This window comes from Manis pentadactyla, chromosome 15 (assembly GCF_030020395.1).
Source record: "Manis pentadactyla isolate mManPen7 chromosome 15, mManPen7.hap1, whole genome shotgun sequence".
Classification (NCBI taxonomy): Eukaryota; Metazoa; Chordata; class Mammalia; order Pholidota; family Manidae; genus Manis; species Manis pentadactyla.
The window spans coordinates 43,109,344-43,122,401 of record NC_080033.1 but is presented as its reverse complement, the minus strand read 5'-3'; the positions used below and the strand labels follow the sequence as shown (position 1 = coordinate 43,122,401).

Genomic DNA, 13,058 nt, shown 5'->3' with positions numbered 1-13,058 from the left:
CATTCTAAATATATATGCACCCAACACAGGAGCACCAGCATATGTGAAACAAATACTAACAGAACTAAAGGGGGATATAGACTGCAATGCATTCATTCTAGGAGACTTCAACACACCACTCACCCCAAAGGATAGATCCACTGGGCAGAAAATAAGTAAGGACATGGAAGCACTGAACAACACAGTAGAGCAGATGGACCTAATAGACATCTATAGAACTCTACATCCAAAAGCAGCGGGATATACATTCTTCTCAAGTGCACATGGAACATTCTCCAGAATAGACCACATACTAGGCCACAAAAAGAGCCTCAGAAAATTCCAAAAGATTGAAATCCTACCAACCAACTTTTCAGACCACAAAGGCATAAAACTAGAAATAAACTGTACAAAGAAAGCAAAGAGGCTCACAAACACATGGAGGCTTAACAACACGCTCCTAAATAATCAATGGATCAATGACCAAATCAAAATGGAGATCCAGCAATATATGGAAACAAATGACAACAACAACACTAAGCCCCAACTTCTGTGGGACGCAGCAAAAGCAGTCTTAAGAGGAAAGTATATAGCAATCCAAGCATATTTAAAAAAGGAAGAGCAATCCCAAATGAATGGTCTAATGTCACAATTATCGAAATTGGAAAAAGAAGAACAGATGAGGCCTAAGGTCAGCAGAAGGAGGGACATAATAAAGATCAGAGAAGAAATAAATAAAATTGAGAAGAATAAAACAATAGCAAAAATCAATGAAACCAAGAGCTGGTTCTTCGAGAAAATAAACAAAATAGATAAGCCTCTAGCCAGACTTATTAAGAAGAAAAGAGAGTCAACACAAATCAACAGTATCAGAAACGAGAAAGGAAAAATCACGACGGACCCCACGGAAATGCAAAGAATTATTGGAGAATACTATGAAAACCTATATGCTAACAAGCTGGGAAACCTAGGATAAATGGACAACTTCCTAGAAAAATATAACCTTCCAAGATTGACCCAGGAAGAAACAGAAAATCTAAACAGACCAATTACCAGCAACGAAATTTAAGCAGTAATAAAAAAACTACCAAAGAACAAAACCCCCGGGCCAGATGGATTTACCTCGGAATTTTATCAGACATACAGGGAAGACATAATACCCATTCTCCTTAAAGTTTTCCAAGAAATAGAAGAGGAGGGGATACTCCCAAACTCATTCTATGAAGCTAACATCACCCTAATACCAAAACCAGGCAAAGACCCCACCAAAAAAGAAAACTACAGACCAATATCCCTGATGAACGTAGATGCAAAAATACTCAACAAAATATTAGCAAACCGAATTCAAAAATACATCAAAAGGATCATACACCATGACCAAGTGGGATTCATTCCAGGGATGCAAGGATGGTACAACATTCGAAAGTCCATCAACATCATCCACCACATCAACAAAAAGAAAGACAAAAACCACATGATCATCTCAATAGATGCTGAAAAAGCATTTGACAAAGTTCAACATCCATTCATGTTAAAAACTCTCAGCAAAATGGGAATAGAGGGCAAGTACCTCAACATAATAAAGGCCATCTATGATAAACCCACAGCCAACATTATATTGAACAGCGAGAAGCTGAAAGCATTTCCTCTGAGATCGGGAACTAGACAGGGATGCCCACTCTCCCCACTGTTATTTAACATAGTACTGGAGGTCCTAGCCACGGCAATCAGACAAAATAAAGAAATACAAGGAATCCAGATTGGTAAAGAAGAAGTTAAACTGTCACTATTTGCAGATGACATGATACTGTACATAAAAAACCCTAAAGACTCCACCCCAAAACTACTAGAACTGATATCGGAATACAGCAAAGTTGCAGGATACAAAATCAACACACAGAAATCTGTGGCTTTCCTATATACTAACAATGAACCAACAGAGAGAGAAATCAGGAAAACAACTCCATTCACAATTGCATCAAAAAAAATAAAATACCTAGGAATAAACCTAACCAAAGAAGTGAAAGACTTATACTCTGAAAACTACAAGTCACTCTTAAGAGAAATTAAAGGGGACACTAACAGATGGAAACTCATCCCATGCTCGTGGCTAGGAAGAATTAATATCGTTAAAATGGCCATCCTGCCCAAAGCAATATACAGATTTGATGCAATCCCTATGAAACTACCAGCAACATTCTTCAATGAACTGGAACAAATAATTCAAAAATTCATATGGAAACACCAAAGACCCCGAATAGCCAAAGCAATCCTGAGAAAGAAGAATAAAGTAGGGGGGATCTCACTCCCCAACTTCAAGCTCTACTATAAAGCCATAGTAATCAAGACAATTTGGTACTGGCACAAGAGCAGAGCCACAGACCAATGGAACAGACTAGAGAATCCAGACATTAACCCAGACATATATGGTCAATTAATATTTGATAAAGGAGCCATGGACATACAATGGCGAAATGACAGTCTCTTCAACAGGTGGTGCTGGCAAAACTGGACAGCTACATGTAGGAGAATGAAACTGGACCATTGTCTAACCCCATATACAAAAGTAAACTCAAAATGGATCAAAGACCTGAATGTAAGCCATGAAACCATTAAACTCCTGGAAGAAAACATAGGCGAAAACCTCTTAGACATAAACATGAGTGACCTCTTCTTGAACATATCTCCCCGGGCAAGGAAAACAACAGCAAAAATGAGTAAGTGGGACTATATTAAGCTGAAAAGCTTCTGTACAGCAAAAGACACCATCAATAGAACAAGAAGGATCCCTACAGTATGGGAGAATATATTTGAAAATGACACATCCGATAAAGGCTTGACGTCCAGAATATATAAGGAGCTCTCACGCCTCAACAAACAAAAAACAAATAACCCAATTAAAAAATGGGCAGAGGAACTGAACAGACAGTTCTCCAAAAAAGAAATAGAGATGGCCAACAGACACATGAAAAGATGCTCCACATCGCTAATTATCAGAGAAATGCAAATTAAAACTACAATGAGGTATCACTTCACACCAGTAAGGATGGCTGCCATCCAAAAGACAAACAACAACAAATGTTGGCGAGGCTGTGGAGAAAGGGGAACCCTCCTACACTGCTGGTGGGAATGTAAGTTAGTTCAACCATTGTGGAAAGCAGTATGGAGGTACATCAAAATGCTCAAAACAGACTTACCATTTGACCCAGGAATTCCACTCCTAGGAATTTACCCTAAGAATGCAGCAATCAAGTTTGAGAAAGACAGATGCACCCCTATGTTTATTGCAGCACTATTTACAATAGCCAAGAATTGGAAGCAACCTAAATGTCCATCAATAGATGAATGGATAAAGAAGATGTGGTACATATACACAATGGAATACTACTCAGCTATAAGAAAAGGGCAAATCCAATCATTTGCAGCAACATGGATGGAGCTGGAGGGTATTATGCTCAGTGAAACAAGCCAAGCGGAGAAAGAGAAATACCAAATGATTTCACTTATCTGTGGAATATAAGAACAAAGGAAAAACTGAAGGAACAAAACAGCAGCAGAATCACAGAACTCAAGAATGGACTAACAGGTACCAAAGGTAAAGGGACTGGGGAGGATGGGTGGGTAGGGAGGGATAAGGGGGGGAGAAGTAGGGGGGTATTAAGATTAACATGCATGGGGGGGTAGGAGAAAAGGGAGGGCTGTACAACACAGAGAAGGCAAGTAGTGATTCTACAACATTTTGCTATGCTGATGGACAGTGACTGTAAAGGGGTTTATAGGGGAGACCTGGTATAGGGGAGAGCCTAGTAAACATAATATTCGTCATGTAAGTGTAGATTAGTGATAAAAAAAAGAAAAAAAGGTCAGTTCCTGTGTGGTAACCTCCAATGAGTTCTACACAAGAGTATAAAGGGCATATAAAAGTGTAGACAAAGGGTCTGTTTGTGTTTATACAGAGGATCAAAGCCTAATTGGGCTACCCCGAAAATGAACTAAGATACGATATGAAAAAGAACTTCCAACATCAGCACTCTCTGGAAGACTCATGCCAGAAGATGATCATCAAAAAACCCCAACAAAGATCCACGCACTGCTACAGCTGTAGATGCACTCATCCCACCAGTTCCTGGACCTGCCATGGGAATGAGGAAGGAGATATCTAAGCTGGCCTGTGCATACAGTAAAACAACAAAATTGGACTGGATCTATACTGTTGGAACTCAACCAAGAATTTGGAGAAGTGCAAATTGTAGCGCTCCAAAGTCTTACAACTACAAACTATTTATTGTTAAAAGAACATATGGCATGTGAACAGTCCCCAGGAATGGGTTGTTTTAATTTGTCTGATTTCTTTCAGACTGTTCAAGTTCATTTGGACAATATCCACCATATCATAGATAAGTTTTCACAAATGCCTAAGGTGCCTAACTGGTTTTCTTGGTTTCACTGCAGATGGCTGGTAATTACAGATATGCTTTGGTTATGTAACTATACTCCTATTATGTTAATGTGTGTGTGCAATTTAAGTAGTAGCTTAAAACCTATACATGCTGAAGTTACTCTACAAGAAGATATATCAAAGAAATAATCAATCTTCCCATGTTTTCTTCCGCCTGCTACTTCTATAGCTTTTCTTCTTCCTTCCTAATTACAACCCTTAAATAGAATTCGTGCCTCATATCAAATTTACCGAGTATCATAATTCTTCCAAGTGGTAAAGATACCTCAAGACAAATGCTGGGCATAGAAGCCACAGGGCATAAATATGCAAAGAAGTAAAAAGCTAACTTTTTCAAACAATAAGGCTTCTCTCTCACTTACCAACTTCACATTTCCCTGTATGGCCCCGGAAGATGACTGGTTAGCCAGAGACGGGTAAGATTCCTCAAGGGAGGAACAACCTAAGACAGGCACAGTCGCAGGGGGGCCATCAGGTGAGAAATTGGGGATCAACAGAGGTGAGGCTTAGAACCTCACCCCCCCGTTCTGAGAGAAATCTTCTGCATACGTGGATGTTTTATTGCCCTGGTCTAGCTTGGATTAACACATAGTCTACAGGCACACACCTGATCATCTACATGTGCTCTCTTACAACACTAAACTATGTTTTCTACCTTTATCTTGTATCTACCTACCACTTCAGCATTTTATTAAAAATAATAATAATAAAGAGAGAAATGTGGTATCCACATATAAATCAAGTATAAAAACCAAATGAGTATTCATATTTGAACTGACTGTTTATAGTTCATAATGCATGAGCAAAACCGAAAGTTTCTGTGATGACTGCCCTTGTACTGTTCACTATGTAACTTATTCATTATGTAAGAATTTGTTCTACATGTAAAAACTTGTTTGTTATGCCTCAGAAGATTGGAGACTGACAAAAATTAGGCTTGGGGTGGAATAATGATTGTGCATTGAGCATTGACTCCCCTATACAGAATTTTATTGTCGTTAACAACCATTTGATCAATAAATATGAGAGATGCCCTCACAAAAAAAAAAAAAAAAAAAAAAAAAAAGGACAGACTTCCAATGGTAAAATAAATTAGTAACCGGGATGTAATGTATAGCATAAGGAATATAGTCAAGATATTGTAACAGCCTGGTAGGGTGATAGCTGGAACCTAGAATTATGTATATAAATGTTCTACCACTGTGTTGTACACTTGAAACTCATGTAATGTAATACTGTGTGTCAACTACCCTTCAATAAAAAATAATTATTAAAAAAAAAAAAAAAAAAAAATCAAATTATCAAGTCAAAAAGCACAAGTTTGAAAATGTCGGTATTTGGGGGCATATTTTAGAGTGCAAGTTTCAGGAAAAGAAAGGCATCTTCAGCCTGGCAAAAAGTGAATAGCAAGAAGCAAACAGTGTGGCTGATGAGCAGCTAAGAGCACCGTAAGTTCATATTGGACAAGCAGTTGAAATTATACTGTCATGTTTCTACTTTTCAAAGTGAAAATAAACATGACAGGTGCTCATTTGGCTGTTCAAGCACTTTCCACTTAAATGGCAATTCCTCAAGCTCGCCGTCTACAGCCTGAAGTTACAATTTATTACCATTTCTGTATTATTCCCTTGCCTTGGCAGAAAGCAGAACATAGCACCTACATTTCAAGACCCATGAGAGGTAATAAAATATAATTATTGAGAATTTATGATTAAGTCATAAATTATAGGTACTTTCTACTTCAGTTGGTCAGTCAGAAAGTGGGGGAGGAAGGGAATGGGGTCAGAGGAAGAAACAAAAGCCTCTTCCTTTGCATAAAATGTCTAAATCAGGGCAGGGTTGAGGGACACCTGGAGGATTTACAAAGATACCATAGTCTCCAAGTCAAGTCCCAGAAGAGTCCCAGTTAAGAGACTTTAAACTCCTAGAGGCCTCTGTTCTTACTGCTCAAAGAGCTACACACTCCAACTAGAATGCTCATGTTGACTCCAAAAACAGAAACATGGCTTATTTTCAGGTTATACCACATCAAATGTTCACAGTGTTCTGGGTGCTCTAAGCCATAGGTATTTCAAAGAAGGTGAACTAATCTGTTAAAAACTACTGACCAAGCTCTGTAAGTAAACTCAGCCCTCAACCAAGGTAAGACTGTTACCACAGGTATCTGATCCAGCAACGGCCAGATGTTAACTCTTCTCTCCCTCAAGAATCAGTTGGAGAGATTTCCCTTTCTTGTAGTTCCTTTATGTGGCTACAGAAACATATATATGGAAGAGTTAGGTGCCAAGCCGGCAAACTCAGGGCACAGAGCAGGATAAGGACCCAACAGTCAGCACTCTCCTGCCACCCACTCACCTCACTGCCTGTCCAATATACCATGGCCCAGGTCCCAATCTTCACAGGAAGTCTCCACATTCAAATCGTAATTTGCAAAACACTTTCTCACACATTTTCTTACTTGGCCTCACAATAACCGTGGGAAGCAAGCACCATGAAGTGCTAGTTTTACAGCAGAAGCAGAGACTCAGAGAGGCGCTAACAATGCACAGGGACACGCAGTGAGTCAAGAAGTTGGTCAGTTGACAGATGATGGCATTTTCATGATTCTATCCTAAAGTGTTGGTGAGATAAAGCAAAACCAAAAAGGAAATACTGTGTTTCAATTTGTACTGCTTTTTATTTCTCGGGGTTTTTTGTTTTTGTTTTGCTGAGTAAATTTTACTTGGCACCTGAAGCTTTAACATTGCTGATTGTTCTGGTTAACAACAGACATATGAAAATGAGATTTAGTTGGATTTAAGGAGCCACAAGTGAAGAGACCAGACGGAAAAGAGTCATGAACAGGGATATGCAAAAAGTAGTAATAATAAATTAAGGAGAGAAAATAAATGGAGGTTCACCCCAAATGTTTACCTAGCACTCACCTTTGTCCTGAAACATCCCACCTCCACACCCAGCTCCTGGTTAATAAACATAATTTGGTTGATGTCCCTTGAACCATATAATCTGTTCCACAAAAAAAAATCCACCCCCAGTTTGTCTCCACGCCACTTTTTAAGTCCCTAACTCCCTGGTTACATTCAGTCTATGGAAAACATCTGTGGCAAAGTAAATAAATCATCCTACTCTGAGAAAGACCAGAGTGTATATTTTTTTTCTCTAAGTGTGTTTTGAAGTCCAGGTTGGAAAATTAGTGAAAATTGTAAATCTGTTTGCAAATCTGGTCATGTCTAACTCTGAGATTAGGGCAAAGATTCCAATTTAAGAGTAAAACCGTGACAACCCCAGTTAAGCATGTCCTCAGGCACTGCCAGCAGGGCCTTCACTCACTTCTACAGGCAGTGGATTTATTACAAGCCCCCGACACGTTCCCCATCAGACACCCCCAGAGTATTTACTTGAGACAGCAGGGTTCAGTCTGCACTTCCTCTGCAGACCAATATATTATTATAAATTGAGCTAAACTGTTTCCTTTTCATAAGTGCTATGAAGTTCAGATTTCAGATATCAGCACGGTGCTGAGTTTCCTCCACAGGGCTCCTTATAGTATTTGGATTTTAAAAAGTAAAGAGAAGAGGTTAGCATTAGACCCTGGTTACTTTCAGTTTTGTTTTGTTTTGTTTTAAGAGGAGATGGAGGAAAATTCATCTTAGAAATTGAATATGACATCTTAATTAGAAAATATACTCTAAATGCAAACTTTGGGTACATTGTGCTATGCCTGGCCCTATTCAGTAGGGTACCAGCTATTGCATCTACATTTGAAGACAAGAGTTGGGAAACCGGAAAAGATATTATGTCTTGGATATCAGCTCCTATATAAAATAGTAACACTCACTTCTTCTGTTTATCACCTACAATCACTAATGGGAACCAATGTATATTTTGAAATGTATATTCACTATGACATATAAGTCAAAAAGGCAATGTAATTATTTAATATTTTCATTATTAATCTATTTCTGAGGCATGAAAAATATGACTTTAAAAAGAAATGAGGGGAAGGTAGGGAGGGATAAGGGCGGGGAAGAAGAAAGGGGGTATTATGATTAGCATGTATAACGTGGGGGGTGGGGGAAAGGGGAGGGCTGTGCAACACCGAGAAGACAAGTAGTGATTCTACAGCATCTTACTACGCTGATGGACAGTGACTGTAATGGGGTTTGTGGGGGGACTTGGTGGAGGGGAGAGCCTAGTAAACATAATGTTCTTCGTGTAACTGTAGATTAATGATAACAAAATTTTTTTTTAAATGAGAAAGAAAGAAACACACCACTGTTGTGGTCTTCTTTCCTTTCCTTCCTGAATAATTTAGTCCAAAAGATGTTTGGTGAAGCAGGGGCATCATGGTGAGGGAGGGAGAGGAGGGCACAGAAGCAGAAGCCCAGAGCTGGGTGAGGAGGGCACCCATTTCGGGGGAGGGGGGATGGCCTGACATGGGGTGTCAAAGCCCAAGGGGGATAAAAAGTCCCAATCCACACATCTTACTAGCTGTGTAACCATGGCTAAGAAACTACATCAGTCTGCCCTTAATTTTTTCTTTTGGGATATAGCCAATGCCTACTTCTTGAGTTTATTGAGAAAATTAAGAGAATGCTTGTCATAAGTAACTAGTAAATATGGTTGTTATTCATATACTATTATTCCAGACATATAGATACATATATGTAAAGGAAAAAGACAGAAAAGGAATGTACTGAAACAGTCATGAAACTGATTTTTATATTCTTTTTTCATTTCATACTCTTCAGGGTTTCTTTTCTTGACAATGAGCAGATATTTTTTTTCCAATCAGAAAAGAGCACGAGATGTTACTAAATAAATGGAAGGTAATTTAACTTTTGCCATGTGTATTTACTATTTTTACATACAAAAAATAAAGGTATTAAAAATGGCACCACTGTCTCATTTATTTTAATGATACAAATTGTTAATAGAAATTTCTGAACAAAGTTTCCAAGGGACGGTGGTTTATTGGCTGAAATTAACACCCATTCATACTCAAGGTAAATATCCAAATCCGGATGGTATAGAAATAATCATCTGTTTTACCTACAAATGATGCTAAAAACATTCCCACATAGCAATTTCAGTAGATTGAGATCAACTCTAAATGGTACCAGGTACAGTGGGAAAGCATGGTATATGAAACCTGCCGCCCATGCGGTCCCTCTACTAACTGCATGAACTTAGGCCAACTAATGAGGAAAAGAACAATCTCTGTACCACTTCTTTCATATGGTTTTTGGAGACTGAATTGCTTATATGAAAATGATTTGTAAACTATAGAGCCACAAGCAAATGGAAGGCAAGAGAGCTAGGGTTTACTTAGATCTGTGTTCAACAAATGCAGAAATCACCCCATGAAGAGAATCGAAGAAATAAAGGGCTACAACATTAGGAACAATTGCTTCACACCGTGAGACAGTAACTGCCAACACATGATCTTCTGCTCTACCTGCTGACAAGGCGAACATCACTGACTGGTACCATCATACTGGTAACACCTCTCTCACAGTTACTAATCTTCCTTTTTAACAAAGACAGAACTGGACTCAGAGTCAGAATCTTCAGCAAATAAAAGCAGTAGGCATTTAATACTGTTTTACTTTCTCTATGTATTTATAAAACTCTTCTAATTAGGCTAAATGATATTTGTTTTCCATTTAAGATAGTGAGATAAAAATCTCTTTCTAAAACAAATTCACTCCACTAAAAGATAAGTGAGATTATTTGGAGAAAAATATTACGCAAGTAATAATACAGATAGCATATGGACATGGCAAGGACCTGGAAGCTGATGTATGAATGACTGAATTTTGGAAAATGCTCAATGAGGTACTGACCTAAAGAGCTGTTCCAAACTCTGCATTCCCAAAAGGCAAGGACCAAGGTTATTCATCTCCAACGGACAAATGTTCTTCTCCTACAGAACCTTATGCCGCACATAGAGCACAGTGGCCCTCTACAAATACTCAGCTAGTTGGGAAATAATCTTTATCACAAACACTGGGCTTGAATCTTGGGGCTTCTTGGCTCTAAAACCAACACACGAGTAGATTCCCCCAGGCAGTTAAGAGTGAGATAATCTATGACTAATCAGGAGTTAGAGCCAATGACAGAGTAAACACTGAGAAGCTTTTGTGAGTAGGACAGGATACTGTTTACAGGCTGTGCAAGGAAAACAAGCAGAAAGCCCAAAACCAAAAGAACGCACTTAGAGCAAAGGGGCAAAAACAAAGCTTCATGAAGTCCACAGGTTCTTGGGTCAGCCTGACTACCGCTGAAACAGTGCTCCCCAAAGAACTGACTGACGAGTGGAAAAGGCCCTGTTGCCAGGTCAGCTGCTCCCAAGAAGAAACTAAATTCAAACTAGAAAAAGCCTTCACTAAGAACTTATACAGACAGGGAGAAATTTGTAAAACTTCACATTGATACATTGATTTTGATGATTTAGGAACTGATGAAGCATCTTAAAAACTGTTTAGTGCTTTTGGGAACTCCATAAACATGTAAAAGACAAAGAAAAGCAGTTTTTTAAACTTAGCAGTATCTTAAAAACAAAAACAAAATGTTGTTACATGTAGAAGTTTCATTATTATAAAATACTTGAAAAGTTTATTTCAAAAGACATATTCAAGATACGTATCCAATAATCTAAAACTTAAGACACTAGAACATCAATATAGTTTTGATCCTCCTAATTACCAAGCATAAAATAGCAGTCTCCTTGGTGAAGGGGTATTGCCAAGCCAGGTGTCTCTATGTCCCACGAGATCTTAAAACCAACATGCCAAGTATCCGGGTCTCTGCCTTCGAGTTGAGGATCTTCTTCACTTTCCTCTTCAGGGCCTGTCGAAAGAGAAAAGAATGGTCAGAAAGGAGATGTTTCACCTCAAGTTCTGGGTTTCTAATAGATATCTTAGGAATAATTGAAATTTTAATGAAATAGGAATATTAAGTATACTCTTCCTTTTATATCATACTTTAAAAAAGCAGTATTTTTAACATGTCACTGTTTCTTAATTTAAAAACCTTAAAATAGGAAATAAAGCACAGATATCAAGGGAAATAAAAGATTATTCAATTCCACTCCAATAAATTAGAAAATCTAGATTAAATAGTTTTTTAGTAAGATATTAATTACCAAAATTGACCCCAGAAAGAGCTAAACAAAGCCACAAAGGGTATAGAGGAAGTGGGTTGTCAAAAAACCATCTTTCAGGAAAACACAGGTGTAGAGAGTGTCAAGGGAGAATTCTACCAAACAATTAAGGAATGGGTAATTGCAATACACTCTAAATTATTTAGCAACATAGAAAAAGAAGTTTCCAAATTCTTTTTCTGAAGATAGAATAGTATGTAGCAAACTCCCAAAAGAAAACACACACACACATACATGTTCAACACACACAAACAAATCTTACCATGTGAAAATCAACGTAATATTCCTAAATATACTATAAAGAAACAGAATCCAAATCCAGCAGCATATTATAAGAATAACATTCCATGATTATTCCAGGAATACAAGGATAGTCAATATGCAAAAGTTTATACTTAAAATACATCATATTCATTGAAGAAAACAAAGAAAAAAGTGATGAGTCACCAGAAATAAACAACAGTATTCAATAAGATACATCCTTTCATGATAAAAACAGAAATAAAATAATATGTGGCTAGTTCCTTAACATGATAAAATACAAATCTCTCTCAAAGCCAGCATCATACTTCAATAGAGAAACAATAGAAACATTCCCAAAGTTAAGAATTCACAAACAATATCTTTTATCACCACAACTTATCATTATTCTGTAAGGAATGGCCAAACAATGGTACCCCCCTGGAGTAGCACAACAGAGGAGCAAAAGAAGAGGTAAAAGATTTTTTAATAAGAAAAAGCTCTTTTGCAAAAGTTATGATTACTTACCTGCAAATCAGCTAGGGAAAATATATCCCAAGCAAAAGGCAAATTAAGAAAATGCCAGATACAAAAGTGTGCACATTAAAATACCTAGTAAGATATTTGAACATGCATTGTCTATATGAAGGAACACTTTAAAATATTTTGGAAGGACACAAAAGAAGATTTAAACAAATGTAAAGACATTATGTTCTTCGGAAATAAGATTGAACATCATGGAAATGTCAATTTCCCCTAAATTTACTTATAAAGTTGACACAAACACAATAAAAATACCAACACAATTGAGTTTTAAGTGTGTGGGGTTAATAACTAAACAAACTGATACTATAATTCACAAGCAAGCATAGCCAGGGTACTTTTTTTTTAATACAGAAAGAGCTCGTACATGTCAATAAAGATCAATAAACAAATAGAAAAATGGGCAAAAGTTATAAATACAGAACACATAAAAGGTAATGAGTTTGTAAAACATTTATAAAAAGATGATCAAACTTAGTCATAAGAGAAATGCAAATTAAAGCCACAACAGGTATTTTGACCTATCAGATCAGAAAAGATCACTTTGATAAAATACAGTGTTAGTAAAAGTGTAGCAAAATGGCACACTCATACTCTTTGTAGAGGACAATTTGGCAATACCTACTACCAAAATTACAAATGCATAAACCCTTTGAACTTTTAAGAATCCCA

General features: G+C 37.5%; 1 protein-coding gene across 2 annotated transcripts in view; it reads right to left on the bottom strand.

Annotated features, from left to right (window-relative positions):
* Positions 1 to 13,058, bottom strand: part of FTO (FTO alpha-ketoglutarate dependent dioxygenase) — a 402,025-nt gene that overhangs the window by 240,496 nt on the left and 148,471 nt on the right. For both annotated transcript variants that reach the window (XM_036881013.2, XM_057492746.1), the window contains exon 4: positions 11,147 to 11,290. In XM_036881013.2, coding sequence (XP_036736908.1) covers positions 11,147 to 11,290 — 144 coding nt within the window. The remainder of the gene's footprint in view (positions 1 to 11,146; positions 11,291 to 13,058) is intronic.